At 40.0% G+C, this 24,850-nt stretch overlaps 1 protein-coding gene across 3 annotated transcripts in view; it reads right to left on the bottom strand.

Moving 5' to 3' along the window:
- KIZ (kizuna centrosomal protein) overlaps nt 1–24,550 on the bottom strand; it is a 129,936-nt gene extending 105,386 nt beyond the window's left edge. Inside the window, exons 1-4 of one of the 3 annotated variants that reach the window (XM_045078464.1) lie at nt 24,136–24,550; nt 15,876–15,938; nt 12,109–12,271; nt 3,058–3,150 (exon numbers count right to left, since the gene is read on the bottom strand). In XM_045078464.1, the coding sequence (XP_044934399.1) occupies nt 3,058–3,150; nt 12,109–12,271; nt 15,876–15,938; nt 24,136–24,308 (492 nt within the window). In that variant the 5' untranslated portion in view covers nt 24,309–24,550. The remainder of the gene's footprint in view (nt 1–3,057; nt 3,151–12,108; nt 12,272–15,875; nt 15,939–24,135) is intronic. The other 2 variants (XM_013057048.2, XM_045078463.1) reach the window with 2 other exon arrangements.
- Between the last annotated feature and the right edge of the window lie 300 nt (nt 24,551–24,850).

Genomic DNA, 24,850 nt, shown 5'->3' with positions numbered 1-24,850 from the left:
AAAAAAAAGAGAGAGAGAACACATGACCCTGAAGAATAGCCACTGGATGCATCAAGACTTTGGATGTCTTATTATGAAACTGAGCTAGAGTTTTACCTTGAGAAGATGGACAACCACTACTTCATGACTTTTCTTAGTAGAATATCCAAGTTACTCCAATGGTTGAAAGGTACACAACCATTTAAAAGACATACCTTTTTATAATTCAGAATTATCACTAATTTGATATATCCTCTCCCCTTCATTAGTGTTTTCCACTTCAGTGGTAGCCCCAATTTCGGCTCTTAACTCTTCCTGTCTGAACAAACCCTAATATCTTCAGTTCTACCAACTCCTTCCTCTAGTTCCTCCTGCATGGCTGGCATCTTTCCGCACCTGCGCACTGGGGATGACACTGCTCTGTCCACAAGTCCTGCCTTAACCTGCCCATAACACACACAGACAAACACACACACGTATGCATATACACAATTCCAGGAGGAAATCTCAATCCTTAACCTGGTACAAATAATAATTAACTGCCAGTCCCTGAAGACGGACAACTCTGGGAAGAGACAAACTCATTTGACTGTCTAAAGAAGAGATATTGTATTTCCACTGGGAAAAAAATGTAACTCATATGATAAAGAATTGTTCTTGAAATAGTATATGAAGGATGACCTAATTCACGATTTTACTGAAATATATTTAGCTCCATAATGTAACTTTTCAAGTTCATTGTCTACCACTTCCCTACAAGAACATTAGATGTTAGCCAGGCCAAACAATTAACCACTGGGCTTTCCTGCTCCTGCTCCTTTCCTCATAACATCTCCAAACCTTAGAATTCCTACCATATTCCCACTGACATCCTTCCCATCCTACACAATAGGCCAATCACCACCTCCTCCATCAAGCCTTGGGCTACTCCTGTCAGTGGAAGCATACCTTTATTTCTTTATGAAGCACATGCCTACCTCATGTCACTGGCCTTTATCACATACTATCCTGTGCCTTAGAAAGGACATCTCCTTGAAGGGAAACACTGTGGAATTCATAAGGGGATCAACCGTGGCTCCTCACACAAATCTCTTGCTCAAAACCTGTTTATTGACTTTAACCAGTGACACTATACTGTGTGCTTCCAGCCCATGCCCGAAGACTGACAACTCTGGGAACAGAGACGAATTCATTTGACTGTGTAAAGAAGAGATGTGTGGATTTCCACTGGGGGGAAAAAAAAGGTAGCTCATATGATAAGGAACTGTTCTGGAATTAGTATAGAAGAAGGATTAACACATCATTTTACTGAAATGTATTTACCTTTTAATTGATGGAACATCAATAGTAAATTGAAAAAGGCAAGATACAAATTTCTCAAGATGTTACCTAATTGATTCTTATGTACAATCAACAATCAAAGCTTTTAAGGAGATGACACTTTTCAGTATAAAGGGAACTACTTCTCTTCTAATTATTATATGTAACATCTATAAGGGGTTGTCAGCTGCATGTCTCTTGTCCTAATTTTAAATATAACTTAAAAGGAGACTACATAACTATATGTAAGGTAAGGAATCAGTAGTGTAAATAGAAAAAAAAAGTCTCCCATTTTACTTAAGTACCATTGACAATGCTGTACTAAGAATGCGTTTATCAGGAATGGCCTAGAAAGAACAAACCAGTTTATAGATTAAAAACACATCAATTATTTCATGACCCAATGTCAAACAGAAAAACTGCCTGAATGATTTAGAAGTCTATCACATCATACCACATTTGGCGCACATCTAATGGTACAGAAATCATTTATCATTAAAGGCCTTTTTATATAGGTCAAGGTTGCTGGGATTTGGTGTTTTGTATCTTACGGTTTAAAGAATGCTCTAAATTCTAGGTTTTTTAACTTTTTAATCTTTGGGAGGGAAAACTAAAACTTCCTATAAACTCAGATTAATGCCTGCTAATGCATGGAAAAAAGGAAAACTAAAACCTTCCTCCTACTATAAAAACAAAATAGTGTGGCCTCTGTTTCTTTTCTGATAAGAGTCTTAAATACCAAACAGTTAACTGCATAATAACATTTACTGGCAGCCAGGCAGCCTGCTTAGCAGATATATAAAGCAGGTAAAAGGAGAAAAAGTTAATTTCTTGGCTGAATGATTCCATCGGTAGCTATAGGGCAAACCTGAAAGTCTTTTAGTAAAGTAGCAGTTGGTTCTTCTATCAATCTGTAGCACACATACTCTTCCAAGGAAAGCATTAAATATGAAAATCATATCCCGTTATCATCTGTTTCCAGCTTTCAGCCCAGTAAGCTTTTCTTAATGAATGCTGCAGCCTAAGGAACAAGCACGCTGTTGGCTTCTCTGAATAATGGAGTGATGCTACCATTTTTGCTTATTACAATATCGACTGGCTGAGGGGGTTTCACACATAGTCACAAGTGACTACTCTTGCCAGCATGCTCCAAGTTATTACAAGATGTTTTTAGACATTTCATCTAAAAGAGCTTTACTGCTTTTAGTGAAGAAAACATCTATGGTCTTGAACAGAATCATTTATATGGAGATAGGCTGCAGGATTAGAAGCCTGCATTACGGCAGATACATAGCAGAATTTATTTAAGTATTCCTTGCCAGTCTTTTTGTCTGTTGCTTAGATATGCAATCTCTTCTTTCCACTTCCTCTGTGAAAAGGTTAAAATGTACAAAATTATATATACAAAGAAGGGGAAAAAAAGGCAACATTTTGTTTACCTTTTACTTAAAACATTTCTGGAACTAAGAAAAAAAAAGTGGCTAAAAAGCATTCTTAAGACAAACATAATTTCATCTCCTAACAACTCTAAGGTTTTCTTGGGAATCTGTCTCTTTCAAACCTGCCGTGTCAGCCTTTCAGCACATTTAATTGAATTAGACATTAAGGCAATACGCTATAAGGAAAAGTCTTTAAATAATACTTAAGGATTAATCAAAAAGATCTTTGTAATAAGATGATTTTATTTAAAACACTACTGTAAAAGAGGAATACTGCAGAAATCCTCTATCAACAGAGGTTTATTATTTTAATTACTACCTTTCTTCTGTCTTCATCTTTCGGTTCTCCTCTTGTTCCCAGGCTCTCTTTTGACAACAGCTGCACCTTCTTCACTTGAGCCTCATACTCATTCTAAACATAAACAAAGTTTTGGTTTTGTAGTGGCTCTTATGGCAACCAGCATCCACCTATAGTTTTCTGTCTTTAGAGCATAAAAAGAATATTGAAGTAGAAAGTAAAAGCTGATGTCGCCAAGAAATTCAACTTATCTTAGAAAAAAGATGATTTCACAATTAAAATGTCAAAAGTTGAGTTCTATAAAATGTTGTATGTTCTTAAATAAGATTTGACGGATTCTCACTGTCTTTCATCAATGTAGGGAATAAAACCTTGGCACATTAAGTTCTCAGGAAAAATCCAGTTACTTTATTATGAAAGCATTAGACAGTGTTTACTCTGAAAACTTTTGTCCTATAGGGAAAGAAATCAATCCTACTGACTTCTTATCTGTATGATATCTACATTAGCATCATGGTCCTAATAGTCACAGCAACAGAGTATATTATTTGCTAGATCATCAACTGGAAATGAATTCTATTTTCTATGAATAAAAATATACAGTAGACATCAATGATCAGCACCATTGGAATGAAGTTTGCTCTGGCACTAATAACTACATAAAGATGTCTCTTCATTATCACATTATAATTGATGAAAGTGATTCCATCATAAAATGACTTTTTCTTAAAAGCAAGGCATAAAAGGTGCTTTGATTCAGCATGTTAGTAATTAAGGTCTTAAGAAATTCACTGATGGTGGTCCATCACAGATAAGTATCAGAACATTTTCTAAATTAGGCCGTGATGCACTGCAATTAGAAATACAACTATGAGAGAAAAAGAAAATACACCTGAGATAATCAAATTAGAAAACTGTTTCCTTAGTTCTCAGTGTGAACATGAAATTGGTCTCAGCTTTGTTTTGACATAGAAAGAAACAGTGATGAAAAGTGATTTGTTTCTTTCAAAATATCTTAAAGGGCATTATACGCTGGTCCATTTCTAATAACAGTTAAGCAGGGAATTTTTTTTCTTTCTCAGAATGATATTAACTTGATAGATGACAGTAATAATCTGAAGAGATTCCTAATTAAATAAAAGTTTTATAAGACCAGTACATATGATAAAACAAGAAAGTATAAAGAAATAAGGCAATTAAGATAATACAATTTATGTCTCTCTGTTCTATATCTACTCCTTTGGACTCAGAGATATTTATTTTTTAACCCTAAGAGCTTTCAACAGGCATACTTTACAGAATCTAAGGGAAAGTATCTTTAAAAAGGGATGGTGGTGGATTATGAAATAAACAAAATAAACATCAAGCTTTATTAACTAATTAGAGGTTAAACAAAAATTCTTCATTCCTGTGGCTACACATATTTTCTTAGGTTCTTTGAGATCAGTTATAATCATGCAACAGGCATTGTACGTGATTTCCTTGTTATGGGATCATTTCAGAGCCATAACTTCCAAAGGCAGAGTACTTTCTCATGGAAACATGTGAGTTTTATTTAATTCATTTGGCTGCAGCAAAAACTAGTAACTCCATTCGGGCTTTATAAAGAACAACAAGGCAAATCTCATCACTAGTCCAATTGACACTGTTCTCAGTGCATCCAAAAAAATTACAGAATTATAGGTACTTTTCTAACTTAGTGAGGCAAATAAAAAATGAACACTGTATTTGAGATCAAAAGTTGCTATGATAAATAGATAACTGATACAAACTATAACTCTACATCCCCTAGACTTGCACCTACAAATGCTCCCTTTCTTTGCCTTTTATTTATATAGGACATTTTGTTACTATCCATCAAATCTACCTTCTGAACACTGGAGAGCAAGGGTTTTCAAGCCCCACCTCCTAATCTATCTCCATGTTTAAAAAAGGGCTGTACTATGTTTAAAAGTTTTTGGTTTGGAAATCTGTATAGATGAATCTTTCCAAAGCTTCCACAGCTAACAATGTCTGATGAGACAACATAGCATGTGTCCTGGTTTTCCAACAAACAGTCTTTCATGTTTTAGTCCCTATTTTTTCTCTGATCAGGTCCCATTATATTTCCAAAATACATCAAGGCTTCTATTGCATCTTTTCTGTGTGGTGCTGCATGAGGTTCCTGTTTCCTCCTTTGTGTGGCCTAGATTCTTCACTGTCAGATTTGCTGCTTTGGGGGCCAAAGTTCTCATGTCCCAGTAGCATCTGCCAGTCCACAGTCCCAATTCCCCTATGGAAATCTGTTTTAATAAAACCAAGAGCACGAATCAACGCATCAGGTAACTTGTTCTGTCTGTTACCATCTTGTTTCACAGCACTGGGCTGGATGCTGCCCACCTCCACTTAAGAGGACTTTTTTATTCACTTCCTTACTGTGTGCAATACATTTCATCTCAGCTCAACTGATGAAATCTGTTGATGATGGTCTGGAGTGGTGGGAAGAGGAGAGAGAGGTCCTGGCGGGTATTTCAGGTCTCTAGGCTACGTATCCATGCTCATGACAGGTCTCATTTTCCATCTTTCCTTCTTTTCTTCTGTATCCCCAATTACTTCAGTTTACCCTCATCACATTAGCACTTCCCTGAAAGTGCCACCACTACCTTTTATTTAAACAGGCTTCCTTTTTTCAGTGGTCTTTGGGATTATGTCAATATTCTTGGTTATAGAACTGAGCAGACATTTAAAATCTACTGGCCCAGGCTCCTCATGTTAGAGTTGAAAAAAAAAATGGGTACAGAGAGTTACACAAACTTGTCTGATTTGACCCTCAGGACTATGATTCACAATCTTTTGTTTTCTCTTCTGGTTTTTTGTTTTGTTTTGTTTCGGTTTTGGTTGTTTTTGGTTGTTGTCTGCCCCCACCCCTGCCCACCCCAGTATTTGGGCTTCCTCTTAAATGCTGAGTTCTTACAAAACAGTACGGAGGAACACTTCCTCATATGCAACCAATGCGTATTAACAAGTAAGACACTCTGGTTAATAAAAGACAGGATAAACTACAGACTGTTTTCCAGGAGCCTGAAGGCCATGCCCTGTCGACAGTGGTTGTTACAATGCTCAGCAGGGACTGAATGAGAGTGCAAAGATTTGCTCTCTTCAAACTTTATCCCCAGTATGCACATGTCACCTAAGAACTGATTTTTTAACAAGAATCACATCTTTAAATGGTGATATTATATCTTTAGAGTGTGTCTACTATTAAACAGAAATGTTCCTGGGAAGGTATAACACAGGACAGAACCAATACCATATTAGCTCTCTCTTAGTTGTTCGTGGTCCATAAGAGAGAAAGATGAAAAATACAGAAGAATCAATTTTCAGTCAAGGTGGGGGAGTCTCCATGCTCACTGAGTGCTTCAAGTCTAGGGAGGTGCTCCTCAACACTGAGTGCTTATTATGTGCCACATTCTAGGTCAGATACTGACAGCACTGAAATAAAAATAAGATGAGGAGCCCACAGTGAGGTGGAAAAACATGTAAACAATCCCACAAAGGAAATGCTTACAGAGATAATTATTGCACAGACATAAGACAGGACAGAGGGAAAGAGGCTTTCTACTTGAAGAAGATAGAAGATAATGAATACAGTGCTTTCAAGGAAACACAGTGCTCAGTATGTTTAAAATTCAGTGGTTATGTGTGAGTGAGTACATGTGTGTGAGAGAAAGCACACATGTGTCGGAGATAAAGATGGAGAGGAATGGTGGGAAGACATGGGGGTGAGGGATTGCATGGGGGGTATGGAGGGACAGGAGTGGGCAGAGCTGCGTGTGGGGAGGGGAGGGAGCAGAGATAGGAGGCAGAGATGGGAATAGAGGAAGGAGGTGGAGGGGGGTGCATGAGGAAGAGAAAGTGTGCACATGTCTGTGTATTTGTGTGAGGGACAGCAAGAAGAAACAGGCGTGTGCACATGCATGCATGTCATAAGATTGAGCTGCAGGATGGTATGCAGGCAGAGAGCAGAATCTGGGCTTTGTTGTAAAAGGCTGAGCAAGCACTCAAGGCTTTCAGGCAGATGAGAGATGTAACCAGATGATGACTCTCCTAATCTGAGGACTCCCCCTTGAATGCCCCAACATGCTAGCCTCATGCCTGGCACTCGAATAGGGCAGGCTGAAACAGAGCTGGCCATGCTCCACACATGCCCGTGGGACACTTTTCAGTGTGCCTAAGTCCCAACATCTCTGTTTCTGTGCCCAAGGAGCTCACAGTTAATTTTCCCTCACTGCTTCTCTTCCCCATCAGTCCTTAATCAGTGATACTCAGGAGCCATGTGTGCATATTCCAAATGCTCTGAACCACTCACCAGGGTTTCCCTGCAGGGTTAAGTTCCAGATACCAACTATAGTAGTTGGCTTAGTGATACACCCTGTTCCAGCCTGTCCTTCCCTGTCTCATCTGCCTACCTGCCTACTGATCCTCCCTACTGATCCTCCCTCCCCAAATAAACCACTTACATTTGAATACTTGTCTCAGGGTCCACTTCAGGAGAATCCAAACTGAGATAAGGGCAAAGGGCACCCAAGGAAAACTGCTCTAAGAACCAACTGGGGCTCTTCTATAAAAGCACTAATGCAGGAAGCGGAGGCTCAAGGACGGGCAGAAAGAAGGAGAGGACATGATCCTCACACTACTACTAATATTTATATGCTTGAACAGAGTTTAGTCAGCCTCTTTATCTGACAAGCAGCAAAACAGCCACAACACTGTATTTTCAAATCTACATGACAGATCAAGAGTCTTTAAAAGCCCTGAAAATGATCACAGGCCCCAAATAAAAGAATATAATTCATAAAATCAGTTGAAAGGGTATTTCTTTTAGCCTTTATCCCATCTTAAAAGATTTTAACATTATATAATAAAGTGGACAGAGTCCTACAAAGAGGGAGAAAGGCACTTAATACAATTAGGGCCAAATGACCACTTCTTACACACTGCTTCATTTAGTTTTACTTTCTGGAACTCTACCAATTATTAATTCATTTGCATTAACTTTATCCTATTCAAGGGAAAATAACACTGGCATTTTGGAATGCTTGGGCAATACCCTCCATCAAAACACCTCTCTCCTAAGACTTACACGTGGTGAGCCAGCAGAGGAAGTAAAGATCTGATACCTTAGCGGGAAGAGTTTAAGAGGAGACAAGTCGTTCTGGCCTTCCTAAGACTACCACTGGACACCAGGACAAAAGGAAGAGGCAGAAAGGAAGGGGGAAGACAGCAAGGACAAACATTTCCTTCTCTGAAACTCTGCTTACTACTATACAGTTTGCTGAGGTTAAATGGTGTCATTGGCTGCGTTTCAAGTATCACTACCTGGCTTCATGGGCACAGTTCAAACAGTCAGCTTTGGACTCGGGGTAATTCCCAATGTACAATTCTCCATGGAACGCACATCTTTCCCAATTGTAGCTACATGGTCTGCTCTTCTATGCTGTCAAAGATTGTTTGCAAAAGGCATTTCTTACCCAAGATTCAACTGCTCTTGATATGAAAATATTAACAAAGGATCATTTTCCCTTTCAAATTCCTCCCTCTCACATTTGGCTACATTATGAAATCAACAATGAAGTAAAGCATCAGTGTGAAAATAAAAAGCAAATTTCTATTATTTCATTTTTTCTATTGGGAAGGCAAAAACTCCCCGCTTTGTCCACTACTTTTATTTTCTCTATGGAATCTCTGAACAGCAAAGAGATTTACATAGTTGATACTAACAACTGCTTTTTGATGTTAAGTATTCTATTTGACTAGTAAGAGAAGAAAACCTGTCGTGCTGCTGCAGCTAACACTTGCTATTGCTTGAGCACATCTAACCTCCAGATCTTGGTTTCTAAATACCCTTCCCCACTAAAAGGAACCGCATCTCCTTGGAAAAGAGGCTAATTCTATGCCTGAGGCAGGGACAAATCTGGTAAGCCTGAGGCAGGGACAAATCTGGTAAACCTGGTATACCTTGTGCCCCAAAGCAAAGAAGGCTCAGAATTAATGGGATCAGGTCAAAAGGACACAGAAGCCAATCTGAAGAGACTCCCAGGCAAAATTTGGGAAAACATGAAAAACAAAAGCACTAATGATAGTGACTGATAGTACACTGACAAAATAAAAATTTAAAAGTCCATGTTGATACTTAGAAAGAGAAAAAAGAAGGCAAGAAAGCTTTTCTCTATGGAAGAATTCCAGCTAATAAAGTAAAAGATTGAATTAGAAAGTCACCATTTCACAACCTCCACCATAACTGATTCAGACCTCGCTGATGGATCCTAAAACCACTTGATAAAAGGCTGTTGAGGAACAAGACATCTCCAAGATGTCAAACTAACAATTCATAGATTATTTGTTCAGTTGCAAAGGGGAAAAAGGTACTATATAATAGATCTAGAGATTGCTGTCTTAACCAGTGCATCAAACTCAACCTCACTTGGGTCAGACCACCTGATATCACAACTCATGAGCCTCCTGATGGGCTGCAATAGGAAGTATTAACCTCAGCTATGACTACTTAAATTTAACTAATTAAAACTAACAAAGTTAAAAAACTTAGTCCTCAATGTCACAAGCCACATTTTAAGTGTTCAGTAACCATGTGTGGCTAGTGGCTACTGTATTAGACAGCAACAGTACAGATAGAGAACATTTCTATCACTACAGAAAGTTCTTTTTTTTTTTTCTGAAGATTTTTTATTTATTTATTTGACACAGAGAGATCACAAGCAGGCAGAGAGGCAGGCAGAGAGAGAGGAGGAAGCAGAGCCTGATGCAGGGCTCGATCCCAGGACCCTGAGATCATGACCTGAGCCGTTAAAGCCGAGGCTTTAACCCACTGAGCCACCCAGGTGCCCCACTACAGAAAGTTCTACTGGGCAGTGCTGGTCTAATCCAAATTCTCAGTTAAATGATACCTCAAAGGAAAAACTAGTCAAATTCAAATCATTCTACAGGCAATTAGACTGTCTTCTTTAAAAAGCCAGTGTCACGGGAAAAAAAAGAGCAGTAGCAGACTTAGACTTACAGACCAAAAAAGATAGAATAACCAAATGTAATGTGCAAAACCTACTTGGCTCCTGGTCTGGAAAAATAAAGAGAATTTTGGAGGGAACTGGAGAAATTTAAATATCAGGTAGATATTAAATGCTATTATTAATTTTCTTAGGTGTGATAAAGGTAGTATGATTATATAGGAGACTTTCCTTGCTCTTAGGAGATCCACACTCAAGTATTTAAGGGAGAAATGTTATGGTGTCCACAGCATACTTTCGATGGCTCAGGAAAATACGTATACACACACACACACACACACACACATACCCCAAATATGGTGAAATATTTACAACTAAAATTGCATCTGGGTAGACAGCATGTGAGTTTTCCTAGTCCATTCAGGCAGCCATAACAAAACACCACTGACTAGGTGACTTACAAACATCAGAAATGTTTTGCTCACAGTTTTGCTGGAGGCTAGTAAGTTTAAGATTCAAGGCACCAATGCAGTTGCATTCTGGTGAGGGCCCTCTTCCTCATTCAGAGCCACCACCCTCTCAATGCATCCTCACACAGTAGAAGGAGCTAGGGAGCTCTCTGGAGCTCCTTTCAGAAGATGTCCTATGTCATCCATGGGACCTCTACCCTCATGACAGGAACACCTCTCAAAGGCCCCAGCTGTAAGTACCATCACATTTGGGTGTTAGGATTTCAAGATACAAATTTCAGGAGGACACAAACATTCAGAACACTGCGTGAATGTTTGTTATAATAATACTTTTCATTTTCCTGCATACTTGAAATAAAGGTTCAGTAGGGGAAACTCCTAGAGGGAAAAAAAGAAAGGGAAGTACTGGTATTCAATTGGGTTAACTTGAGCAACAGCCCCTGGCCAGCACAAATGGTGAGAAAAAAGGCCTAACCCTCCACACTTGGCATAATTTGTGGAGCCAAAGTTTGCTCAGTACCTTAGGGGAATGGGGCCCCAGAATGAGAGAAGGCCACAGACAAGAGTCGTTCTGGTTCACACATAAGGAGCATAAAGGCAAACTCCACAGAGCCAATTCTACCCTCAGGCTCTTCCCAACACACTGCCTGACCAGACCCCAGAAAAAGAAGCCTTTAAAGGAGGTAATCTCCCAAAAGAATGAAATCTTACCATCTCTAATGACATAGGTGGAGCTAGAATGTATTACGAAGCAAAGTAAGTCAGATAGAGAAAGAAAAATGCCTTATGATTTCACTCACATGTGGAATTTAACAAAAAAAAAAAAAACAGATGAGCATATGGGGATGGGGTGGAAGAGAGAGGGAAACAAATCATAAGAGACTCTTTTTTTTTTATAGATACAACTTTTATTTTTAATTCGTTCCCACTATTCCCATAAGAGACTCCTACCAACAGAGAACAAACTGAGGGTTGATGGAAGGAGGTGGGTAGGGGAAAGTCTAGATGGGTGTTGGGTACTAAGGAGGGTACCTCCTGTGAAGAGCATTGGATGTTGTATATAAGTGATGAATCACTGAATTCTACTCCTGAAATCAATATTGCACTGCACATTCACTAACTAGAAGTTAAACAAAATTTATTTAAAAGTTGATAAAGGAAAAAAGAAAAAAGAAAAAAGCATAAAAAAAATTAAAAGGAGGTAGTCTCTAGAGGAATCGCTAATGTTACTCAAATTCAATCATGAGGCCAACAAATACCATGTGCCAGGTCTGTGCCAGGTCTGTGCCAGGTCTGTGCCAGGTAGTGGCTAGTGCCTGTGCCTGCACAAGGTAATTATTAGTGTAGTGTAACAAAGTACAGATAGTCCATTAATTCCTCAACTAAAACAGAAATCTGAGAAAATGCAATTTTAAGTTCCCCAATCAAAATCTGGCCACATAGTAATCCGCAGAGAAAATGTGCAGTTAATCTTATGGATGAACATCTGAATATTAGTGACCATCACTGATCTGACATTTTCTGCTATTACTTCCTTCTAATTTTAGCAAAAGAGAGAGAGAGACAGAGAGAAAGAAATATAGCACAAAACAAGATGTTACCTTCAGTTCTTGAAGCTTCTCTGTATTTGTGGTGAAGTGCCCAACATGAGCTTGGACATGCTCAAACTGCTTTAAATATTCTCGGTTTCGAGTATGAGCCTTCTTTTCTGATTCACATATTTCCTTCAGATATTTCTTTAGTTTAACATACTTCAGCTTAACTCTAGAAAAATAAAGGCAAATTTTTAAACAATGCAGTTAGACTTTGGCAAATCAAAGGAGAATTTTCTTTAACAAAATTGTTAATGAGACAATGTATTTGGAGATATTTTACCCAAACACTGAAAGCTAAGGGCAGATTGTACATCCCTTTTTAGAGAGAAGAAATTAATGCAACATCACTGAGTATCACATCCAGGAATAACTCTCCTGAGAAATGTATACAAGACTACATTATAACATTCACACAATAAAGATTTATATGGATTTCTTTCTCAAAATTAAATGTGATTTCAAGAGCGGCGTCTATGTGGCCACGGTCGGATGAAAAGCCCATTAGCATTCTCCTTATGACAGACCATTTCAAAACTACCTGCTTAGATGGAAATAGAATCAAACTATTAAACCACAATCCATAAACATTAATCCAAAATGTAAAATACCCCAAAGGCTCTCATTTAGATAATATTAAAAATTTTAATTAGCAACTGTCACAATAAATTATATTTTAAGAATATTTTATGATAATATATGGGCTGTAATCTAACTCAAATTGTGAAAAAAACCTTTAGAGACTCTCATCAAAGTGTAAAACAAAGGGCACACTACTCTTCCCAGAGAACCAATATTGCTCATTCTAGCTCTTTCTTTTTCACAAGTTTTACATGATAAGAGTACCTGGTATGAAGCATTTCTATTGTTAGTTCAATACAATAATTCAACATTCTTTTTTTATTTTAATCCCAGTATAGTTAACTTATAGTGTTTTATTAGTTTCACAGGCAGGCACTTGGTGAAGCTGCTGATGGTGGCCAGTGTCCAGCTGGAGTGGGTACAACAGTAACCATGCCTTCTTCACCCAAAGTCTAGTTTCATTCCTGCCCCCGCATTACCCTTCAATGCTGACCACAGAAGTCACCTGACTAGCCATGTAATCATTCATGTATTCAGTGCTGTGACTAGGAAAGCCACTCAGCCAGTCAACAGGGAAAACAAGAAATTAGAGAGTCCAATACAGTGTTATGAATGCTAAGAGGGAAACTACCAGGCACTCTTACAGACTGGACAACCCAACCTAGCTGAAGGGGTCAGGAAGGCCTTCCCAGTGGAAATCAATTTTTAGCTTAGACATGATAAAGGATGAATGAGTTAACCCAAATTGGGGAAAGCCAGGGTGAGAAGATGAGGGGAAACACTCAAAGCAGGGGAATCAGCATGTTGGAAAGCGCAAAGGCAATAATTAAGAACAACAACAGTGGGGCGCCTGGGTGGCTCAGTGGGTTAAAACCTCTGCCTTCAGCTCAGGTCATGATCCCAGGGTTCTGGGATCAAGCCCCACATTAAGCCCCACATCGGGCTCTCTGCTCAGCAGGGAGCTTGCTTCCTCCCTTCTCTCTCTCTGCCTCCTTCTCTGCCTACTTGTGATCTCTCTCTGTCAAATAAATAAATAAAATCTTTAAAAAAAAAAAAAAAGAACAACAGTAAAATTGGCCCAAAGTAACAAATAATAAATTACTGTCTCTTACACTGGGTCAGACACTGCTTTAAAGCTCTGTTAAGTTCTCATAACTATTATGACAGATAACTATTATGTGACAGATGAAGAAATGGATGTACAAGGTGTTGAAGGACCCGTCCTAATGTCACATAACTACAAGCTGGTAGGCCTTAGATTGAATGGAAGCACCAAGCAACAAAGCCCACTTGCTTACTTGATACTATAAAACTCTTGTCCTGCTTCAGACACTGAAGATTCTGTGTAACAAGTTAGTGGAGGCTGGTAAGAGAGGGTGATGATGAAGATTACCCAGGGGTAGATAACAGAGGGTCTGGTAAGCTGTTGTGCTAGATACTCTGCAGGCCCTCCTCACATCCTCTAGGCCCAGCTCTTCCTCTGCTAGTCATGGCTGCAGCCACCTGGTAGCACCTGTCTCGGCTGCATCTGGTATCTTGCTTTCCCAGAGCTGCTCCCCTGAGTTTGCAACATGGATGCAAGAAGGCATTAACACTCCTTGGGGGAGCCCTGCCCAATGCAGGGTTACTAGTAGGTAAACAGCTCCCCTTCCTTCCCTTGAGGAACAGAGAAGCAGGCTATAAGCCTCCTCTAAAGGTCTGGAAGGATGGAGCCCCAGATGCCCACAGCAGTGACTGGCTCCTATTTCATTCTTCTCAGCTCTGCTCACCAGTTTTATATGACCACTTCCTAAAATAAACTATCATCTACACACAAACCCCTGTCTCAGGCTCTGCCTTCTGGACAGGGAGGAGGGACGAAATTTAAACAGCCATGTTAGACAGTTTGGATTTTTATTCTGTCAGGCAGTCCAAAAAAGTACATTTTTAGCAAATCATTCCCTCTGTCTTCCAGGAAATGAGAGGCTAAGTAAGAGAGGGGAACCAACTTGACAAACTGATAGCTTGATAAAGATCCCCAGAAAGCCAGGAATAGGCTGCAGGAAAAGTCTCCATCTCTTTGGCCACCCCTTTAGCTGCAGGGCTACAAAATGGCAGCTGCCACAGATGTTCTCAGACTTGGGCCCACTTCTGAGGCCATTGCATCCACAACCATTGCTATTTCTTGCACCATCTCACTGGCTTTTTGTCTCTTTTAAAAATAATGGGTACAGGGGCGCCTGGGTGGCTCAGTGGGTTAAAGCCTCTGCCTTCGGCTTGGGTCATGATCCCAGGATCCTGGGATCGAGCCCCATGTCGGGCTCTCTGCTCCACAGGGAGCCTACTTCCTCCCCTATCTCTCTCTGCCTGCCTCTCTGCCTACTTATGATTTCTCTCTCTCTGTCAAATAAATGAAATCTTTAAAAAAAAAAAAAAATAACGGGGACATATCTCTGTCCACCGTGACTGGTATCCTTGGAAGTCCACTGAATCCCAAAACCATATGAAGAAACAAATGGACCTGATGGGCGGTTTGGTTTTAAGGTTTTCTCTCACTTCTGAATGATGTGTTTTCATTTCTCACTTGTATTATCATGTGACTAAATCACAAAATCAATGCTATCATAGCCAGAAATTTTTCATATGAATATAATTGGAGGTAATACCACACACTTGGCTTAAGGATGAAGTTCAGTTTCTGTAAAACAGAATTAAAAATATTAAAAGTTGGCTCCTCATATTAGAATAAACCAGTATTTTATCCATTGCTCATAATAATTTTCACAGGCATTATCAAATACCCATGAATAAATGAAACATCATGCTTTCAACAGTTGGTTGAAAAGCCAGCTACAGTCATTATGCCTTAATCAATATGCAGGCTCAATGTATTTAAATTGTGATTTAAAAAAAAAGACTATATAATGCATCTTATTCTTCAGCTATGCAAGCTAAATAGATTCCTGAAATACCACAAGTACCAAATGGTGAAAGTAAAACAATTTTTATCTTACACAAATTTTAACAAAATTTATTCCTACATTTGATAGTGGTTATATTAAATTTCAGTGTTTACTGGAAATGATTACACATTAGACATAAGAGAACAGTAAAAGTACTGCAATTATGGTATCTGTAACGTACATTAGGGTTACATTTTTATTGATTAACACCCGCCAACTGGCTTAAAGACTATTATCACTGTTACATCTTACCTGTATGCATCAGATTGATTATATTCATAAAGCTTCTTTTCCAGGTCCAGTCTCTTTTTTTCACTATAATATACAAAGAAAAGATTTTATGAATAAGTTACGCTGATAAGTAATAGACAGTTGGATTTAGAACATGATCTCTTTTGAAATTACACCTTTGTGAGAATGCTTCTCTGGTCTTTCTAAAAAGCAGAAAATGCCAGCTGTTTGAAACTCAAGACACAAAAATATTTGGCAGTTGCCATGGAAATCTAAAAAGCAGAATGATACCAGTATGAAGCAAAAAGAACAAGATTTTCAAAGTAAATGGGAGAAAGGCACTAAGAAAAGACTAGAAAGCAGATTCATTCATTCAACAAGTATTTCTTGAGTGCCGTGATGAATCAGATACCGTTCTAGGCCTAAAGACTAACATGGTGAACAAGCCAGACAAAGACCTCTGCTGTCAGGCAGCTGACTTTCTAGAGGGAAGAACAAACAATAAACAAGATAAATATATAAAATATACTATGGCCAGATTTTTCTGTGATAGTGGCATTTGAGAGATGGGGATTCCACCAGGTCAAGACAACATACTTTGCAAATCTACATTGGACTGCAAACTGGTGGCTTGTTCTGCTCCTAGCCAGACAAGCCTGGAAGAGCCAAGTCTCTGAAAAGTGCACCTAGCTCCATTCACAGTTAATGAAGACCAAGTCCCCTAACAGTACTACTTCAAATTTGGAAGAGTTTCTTTATATAACTTTGTGACATCACCATGATTTGTCACTGACTGCTACTACCTGGAGCTAGTCCCAATAAAGACTTAGCTTGTGTTGTTCAGGCGAGTGCTGCTAGTGAGTTAGAGGACAAATCTTACCCTGCACATCTGTACATCCAAGCCTGTTAAGAGGTAAGGGAAACTGAGCAGCAGGGGAGTTAACAACAGTCAAAACCAAGGGGCTAGGTGGTAAAACAGCTGAATGGGACTAGCCATCCCAGTTCCAGAAAGAGCCCTTGGGGGGGTTTAGCCATGGGGTGGGGGTAACCACAGGAGGTTGTGCTCCACCACCAAAGTACCAGCTTCATCTGAAGCCAAATTGCTAATCTAAATTAACATTAACTAAAGTTCAAAAGAAAAACTATATAAGTCTGCAAGAAAAATGCCAGGGGCAAAAAAAAAAAAGACTGTGAATCAAAGACAAGGAGTCCAACAGAAGGTGACCTCAGGTGGCCTGTTGAGGGAAAGGGGCTGAGCCCATGTCGCATTTGGGAGCTCTTAATTATTAGTTTGTGTTTTCTTCAAATATATTTTCCCTTTAAAAAAAATCTCAAAAGTTACTCTATTAGCTACATTAGAAGTTAAGTAAATTTCTTTGCTTAGCATAATCTAGAACGGAAACAACCATCTAACCAAATTCTTTTAAGGGGAAAACGGGGTCCAAAATCCAAACACCAAATCTTAGCTTGAGGAACATAATCTATTCTTTAGTTAGGCTGTGCCTATGTTTAAAAAAGTAAAAAAGAACCCAAGGAAAAGAAATCATAGAGACACCATTTTTTAAGTGGTAACACCACACACATATTTACGTTGTCATTAGTAAGAGTAAACTTATTTTTATGTAAAGTGTAAAAAAATGGTCCAGTTTCATTCTTCCGTAAGTGGCTGTCTAATTTTTCCAACACCATTTGTTGAAGAGACTGTCCCATTGGATAATCTTTCCTGCTTAGTTGAAGATTAGTTGACCATAGAGTTGAGGGTCCATTTCTGGGTTCTCTATTCTGTTTCACTGATTTTTTTTTTTTTTTTTTTTTTTTTGCCAGTACCATTCTGCCTTGATGATTACAGTTTTGTAATATAACCTGAAGTCCAGAACTGTGATGCCTCTAGCTTTGGTTTTCTTCTTCAATGTTCCTCTGGCTATTGGGTGTCTTTTCTGGTTTCATACAAATTTTAGGATTATTTGTTCCTGGTCTGTGAAAAAAAAAAGTTGATCATATTTTGATATAACTTTGTGACACTGTACTCAACATGTAGATTGCTCTGAGTAGCATAGATATTTTAACAATACTTGTTCTCCCAATCCATGAGCATGGATGTTTTTCCATTTTTTTGTGTCTTCCTCAGTTTCTTTCATAAGTATTCTATAGTTTTCAGAGTACACATCCTTTACCTATTTGGTTTGGCTTATTCCTATGTGTCTTATGGTTCTTGGTACAATTGCAAGTGGGATCAATTCCTTAATTTCTCTTTCTTCTGTCTCAGAATTAGTGTATGGAAATGCAAATGGTTTCTGTGCATTGATTCTATATCTTGCCACCTTGCTGAATTCCTGTATGAGGTTCTTATACCATAAACAAAAATAAACTCAAAATGGATCAAAGCCCTAAATGTGAGACAGGAATCCATCAAAATCCTAGGGGAGAACACAGTCAGCAACCTGACCTTGGCTGCAGCAACTGCTTGCTACACATATCTCCAAAGGCAAGGGAAACAAAAGCAAAAATGAACGACTGGGACTTTATCAAGATAAAAAGCTTTGGCACAGCAAAGGAAAAAGTCGACAAAACCAAAAACAACCTACAGAATGGGAGAAGATATTTGCAAATGTCTTGTCAGATAAAGGGCCAGAATCCAAGATCCATAAAGAACTTATCAAACTCAACACCCCCAAAACAAAAAATGCAGTCAAGAAATGGGCAGAGGACATGAGCAGACATTTCTCCAAAGAAGACATACAAATGGCCAAAAGACACATGAAAAAATGTTCAACATCACTTGGCATCAGAGAAATACAAATCAAAACCACAATGAAATACCACACACTGGTCAGAACAGCTAAAATTAACAACTCAGGGATCAGGAAATGTTGGCAAGGATGCAGAGAAAGGGGAACCCTCTTACACTATTGGTGAGAATGCAAGCTGGTACAGCTACTCTGGAAAACAGTATGGAGGTTCCTCAAAAATTTAAAAATAGAGCTACCATACAACCCAGCAATTGCACTACTAGGTATTTACCCAAAGGACACAAACAGTGATCCAAAAAGCACCCGTATCCCAGTGTTTATAGCATCCATGTCCACATAACCAAAGTATGGAAAGGGTCCAGATGTCCACTGACTGATGAATGTATAAAGAAGAAGTGATACACACATATGCGTGCGCGTGTGCGAAATGGAATATTACTGAGCCATCAAAAAGAATGAAATCTTGACATTTGCAATAATGTGGCTTGAACTAGAGGGTATTATGCTAAGCGAAATAAGTCAGTCAGAGAAAGACAAATATCGTGTGATTTCACTCAGACATGGAATTTAAGAAACAAAACAGAGGACCACAGGGGAAGGGAGGGAAAAATAAAATAAGACAAAATCAGAAAGGGAGACAAACCATAAGAGACTCTTAACTATAGAAAACAAACAGGGTTGCTGGAAGGGCGGGGTTGGGGGGGGATGGGGTAACTGGGTGATGGACACTAAGAAGGGCACGTGATGTAATGAGCACTGGGTATTATAAGCAACTGATGAATCACTGAACTCTACCTCTGAAACTAATAATACACTGTATGTTAATTTACTGAATTTAAATAAAGGAAAATTTAAAAATAAGAGTGAATTTAGAAGAGAAGTGAAATATGGCAACTGCTTCCATGTTAGAAATTTTTATTAGCCACTTTTGCTGCTTCTAAGATTTTATGATTAATAGGATAGTTAGTTCATGAAGAATGAATGGACAGTGAGCTGTCATTAAATGACAAAGACAGAAAGACTCTTAAGTGTGTCAATACTTTGTGCCTCAATGTCATGCTTCACTTCTGTGCTTTTCTTGCCAAGAAAGTATTATCAGAGTCTGGTCATGAGTAACCATTAGATAGATCCAGCTAGAGGATCACCCACTGGAATGAAAGTTGTACTCTAGAAACTGTCAGGAATGACTATGGAATAGCTCCAGACTGGGGGAGACTGAAGAGACATGGCAAATGGGTACAAAGATGGGAACCTGAACCAGTAAAGAAAAAAGACAGTCTTAGGACACTGAGCAAAATGAGCATGTGGTAAAATTTGATTGGAGTCTGTGGACTGGTATCAATCAGTGTTGACTTCCTCATTGGGAGAGCTATAAGGTATATCCATGTCAGGGAGCATCACTGTTTTTGGAAATAGACACTTGAGTTTTTAGGAGTAATGGGGTATGATATCTGTAGTTCTCAAATGGTTCAGGAAAGTCTAATGATTTTAGATAGGCAGATAGATAAAAACAGAAAAAATATAAAGAAGTGTTAAGAGCTGGGGAATCTGGGAGCACCTAGGAGGCTCAGTTCGTTAAGCATCTGCCTTTGGCTCAGGTCATGATCCCAGGGTCCTGGGATGGAGACCTGCATCCAGCTCCCTGCTCAGCAGGGAGTCAGCTTCTCCCTCTCCTCTCTGCACATATGCTCTCTCTCTCTCTCTTTCTCAAATAAATAAATAAATCTTAAAAAATAAAAAAGAGTTGGGGAATCTGGGTGAGGAGAATATTAGAAGTCTTTGTCCTATACATGCAACTTTTCTGTAAGCTTTAATTTAATTCAAAATAATTTTGAAAATCCACCTATGACCTCTGGACAAAAGGTCTTTTGGGGAATCCATCACCTCCTGTGCAGCAAGTTCTTTTTAAAGATTTTATTTATTTGACAGAGAGAGACACACCAAGAGAGGGAACATAAGCAGGGGGAGTGGGAGAGGGAAAAACAGGCTTCCCGCTGAGCAGAGAGCCCCATGCAGGGCTTGAACCCAGGACCCTGAGATCATGACCTGATCTTCCACTGGCCTTCCTGGCCTTCCACTACCGACATGATGTTCATCTCATTAACTCTTCAACACAGGACCTTTTCACAACCTCTTCATTCCCACTGCAGAGCTTCTGAATGCTGTCCTTCCTTTCTATCGTAAATGTAAGACTTAAAACAAGATATTTACCCTAATGAAAACTCAGAGAAAGATTTATGGGGAGGAATATCTTGCAACCCCTCATACTAAACCTCTATTTCAGAATCTCTGAAACACGCAGCCCTGGGATGTATACCCATAGCCCATGGTTTCTGTCACCTGCACCCCTCACCTGGACCAATTAAAGGTTTACACAGATAGGTGGTCCTTAAGAGCATAGCCAAATGGTTTGCTTTTCTCCTTTTCCACTTGTTATTCTGTTTTTGTCTCAATACCAACTTCAGCTTTACTCAACTAATATCTTAGAATCAATTTCTGGACTATTATGATATCTCACTCTGAATCAATACTGGCATTGAAAGAACTGGGGCTGGTTAATGGGCCTTTTAAAGGGATGTTTTTATGTAATTGTAAGAGTCAATTCCACTCACATGTTTCTACCATGCTTGTGTCTTTACACACACTGAAACAAGTCACTCCAGCAGGCTCTTTAAGATGCTGATTGATTTCACCAGAGTACAGAGAAAACACGACACGCAAAGAGGAAAAAATTAAGAATGTATAAGTACATCTGTGTGTGACTGTAGCTGAGACAATCTGGGCTAGAAAAACACCACTTACAAGGGAAAGACCCCATTATTAGACCACCTACATTAGACCAGCAATGAGCCAGCTCTAACAAGGCCAGGAAAAAGCAGATTGCTTTTATTTCCCACCCCTGGAAATTTCTGGACTGATAAAGCAGCTGTGATGACCCAGAGATGCGGCCTTTAAAATGACTCTGAAGTTTTAGAGTCCTTACAGTCACTGTAATTGGTTAAAAAAAAAAACTAAACTAAACTAAACAAAAAAGCAGGTACATTCAAACACTCAAATAGGATACAAACAATGATATTCATTACTTGCTCTGCAAAACTACAGCTTTCAACTTTTCATTTGAAGCTCATTACTCTACTAGAGAAAAAACAAATCTGTGGCCTTACTGTACATATAATTCAGTGCTCCTCATTTCTGGTGAAGAACCAAGGTTCAGGACGCTGAATAACCTGCTCAAGGTCATACAACTGTTGTAGAGCAGAACCTAAGTTTCTCTGCATCCAAAGTTATCTGCCTCTGTACTTACTGTGCATTAGTTATGGACTTTTAAAATGAAAATTAAGGAGTGCCTGGGTGGCTCAGTTGGTTAAGCATCCTACTCTTGATTTTGGCTCGGGTCATGATCTCAGGGTACTGAGACTAAGCCCTGTGTCGGGCTCTGCACTCAACGGGGAGCCTGGTTGGGATTCTCTCTCTCCCTATGCCCCTCCCTGCTTCCTCTCTTTAAAAAAAAAAAAAAAAAATTAATGAAATGAAAGATGAATACACACAGCAACAGATTTATACCAACTTAAAAAGTTTTTAAAAACTCCAAATGCAGAACCATGAATAGGCTATAAAATTTGACTTGAATTCTTCATATAATTTCAACAGACTCATCTTACTTAAGTTAAAACATTAAGTGTTAAACATAAAGTGAGTGCTAATCATTACACAGTTACTATACCATAAGTACTATAAGCACCCAGGTGTTCCTAGCATACGGAGCAAAAATGATAACTCATAATGAGCTTAGTTCAAAAAGAATGCCATTTGAACCCATTTTAAAATTAGAACATGGGCTAAGACATACAAATACCTAACGGCCTGGTGGTAACTAACCTACTCTTCTAACAGAACAGAGTCAAAAGTACTTTAGGTGTGCTGATATACAGAGCAGTATCTTGTCTTTTAATTATAAGGTATGTACAGACACTTAATACTGACTTTGAAATACCATACTGCTCCCTTTCCCTGGTTGACTAGAAAATTGTAATGACTTAGTGACAATGTGTGGCAACAGTTTTGTATATAAGACATTCGTTAACTCCTGGATCCTGGATGGGTTGGCTTTGGGATTTCTGCCATTCACTCAACAAACATTTGTCAAGCCCCTCCTCTCCTAAAGTACTCTTAGCTAAAGATCCAGCTAAATATGGTTCCTGTCCTCCTGGAATTCTCCCTCTAAGCAGGAAGCAAGTCACTTAAGCCATCTACCTACAGTGCTATAAAAATAGAGATCACAGGGGCACCTGGGTGGCTCAGTGGGTTAAAGCCTATGCTTTCAGCTCAGGTCATGATTTCAGGGTCCTGGGATTGAGCCCCACATTGGGCTCTCTGCTCAGTGGGGAGCCTGCTTCCACCCACCACCACCTCTCTGCCTGCCTCTCTGCCTACTTGTGATCTCTGTCTATCAAATAAATAAATATTTTTTTAAAAAAATAGAGATTATATAAGTTAGGAAGTCGGTTAATCAATAGTTGCCATAGGGAAGGCACTGCAGGAAGTGATTTTTTTTAAAAGTTGGAGGTAAGGAGGTCCCTGGAGTGGGTAAGTGGCAGTGTGTCAGTAAGAAAATAGGGTACAGAAAAAGATTAAGGGGTAAAATATAGTGAGGACAATTAAGGAGGCATGTTGTGGATGCTCTATAAATATTTGACAAGAATTAAATCTAGGATAAGATGACTATAATTCCTTTTCATAACCACTTACTTCTGTCTTTACCTGACATGTAATTATTGTCATTTTAGAATTGTCACACACAAAGCTCTCCTCTTCACTGAAATGATTTTGTAACTTCATTAAACGCTTTGTTTATCAAGAGATCCAAATATCTGTTTCCTTTCTTGTCAACTAATGAGATTTCCAACTCCAATTAATTTAGCAGCTAAATAATAGTTCCAATAACTTATCTTTTATGTGGTTATTTATAGTAAATTGCTTTATAATTTTCTCTCTGTGCTCTTAGATCTAGCTGTTTTCAGTGGCTCTCATCTTTCATGTCTCAAAGTATCATGAACTCTCTGGAAGCTGGACTTCTGTAAATTTCATCTCTTTAAATAGGGCATATATTCACACACACACACACACACACTCCCGCCTGCGTTCCGGGACCTGTCACCATTGATGCAGTGCAGCTGTCAGGGTGGGATGACAATTTGAAGAGAGAACGGGAAGGAGGCGTGGAGAAGGGAGTAAAGAAATTCGCAGGGCTTGATTGAGAGTGACAGACAGGAGAACTCGCACTCTCACTTCTGGACAAACTCAAGGATGAAGCCGCATCTTCCGGCGGGAGACCTCCAGTAAGGACAGTGGGGCACGGTGTTTAGTAAACTTTGTCCTCTAGGCCCCACTGGAACTTGGGTGGCGTCGTGGGTGGATCCAGGCCCACGGAAACACCGCGGGGGGAGTGGAAAGGAACCGGAGTTAGGGCACCGGCTGACCTTCGACCTGGCCCACTCCCCGCCCCCGCCCCCGCCCCGAGTAGGCCGTACCTGTCCCGCAGCCGATCCTGGAGGCGGCCCAGCCTCTCGTAGTATTCGGGGCTCGCCAAAGGCGCTGCCGATGTGGAGGACGGAAGCATGCCGCCGCCGCGCGCGTTCTCCACCGCCAAGGGACAGCCACCCCGGAGGTGGCGACGGGTTGTCTGAGGCGACAGCCCCACCATGCACCGCGGGTAAACAGGGCGCCTGCCGCGGTGCAGGGGGCGGGACCGAGGCCCTGTAGGGGCGGGGGCAGCGTGGGTGGGCGGGGCAGACGCCGCGGAGGGGCGGGGAGGAGGCGGGACGTCTTGTGAGGCTGCGCTGGCCGCCTCCAAGAAGGCTGGCGGGTTCTCTGCCCGTGCTGCTGAAGGGGAATCTGGGGGGCGTGTGGGCGCGGTTCCCAGGCTTCTCCGCCCCTAGTCTGGCGTTTCCCTTTCCCCTCACTCTTCAGAATTCTCACTGGAGAGAGCCTGGCCTTCCTCGAGGCAAGGAGCCCCACCGAAGGCCAATCAGGAGCCGGTCCTGCTTATGCTCCCCACCTTGGTAGAGGCTGGAGGAGTTGAGGGAGCACCGCTGGGCGGGAGCAATTCATCTGATCATTTTTGCCTTTGGCATCAAACTACTTTCATTTTCCAAGGTGCATTCTCTCCTTCTTCCTACCACCTCTCCCTCCCTTCTTCCAGGATTTTTGAGTGCAGGCACTGTTTTCCTACCACACTTAGAAGTA

Source organism: Mustela putorius, unplaced genomic scaffold (genome assembly GCF_011764305.1).
Source record: "Mustela putorius furo isolate JIRA1106 unplaced genomic scaffold, ASM1176430v1.1 tig00000253_pilon_pilon_pilon, whole genome shotgun sequence".
NCBI classification, from domain to species: Eukaryota; Metazoa; Chordata; class Mammalia; order Carnivora; family Mustelidae; genus Mustela; species Mustela putorius.
The sequence above is the reverse complement of the archived record's forward strand: the minus strand, read 5'-3'. Positions and strand labels throughout refer to the sequence as shown.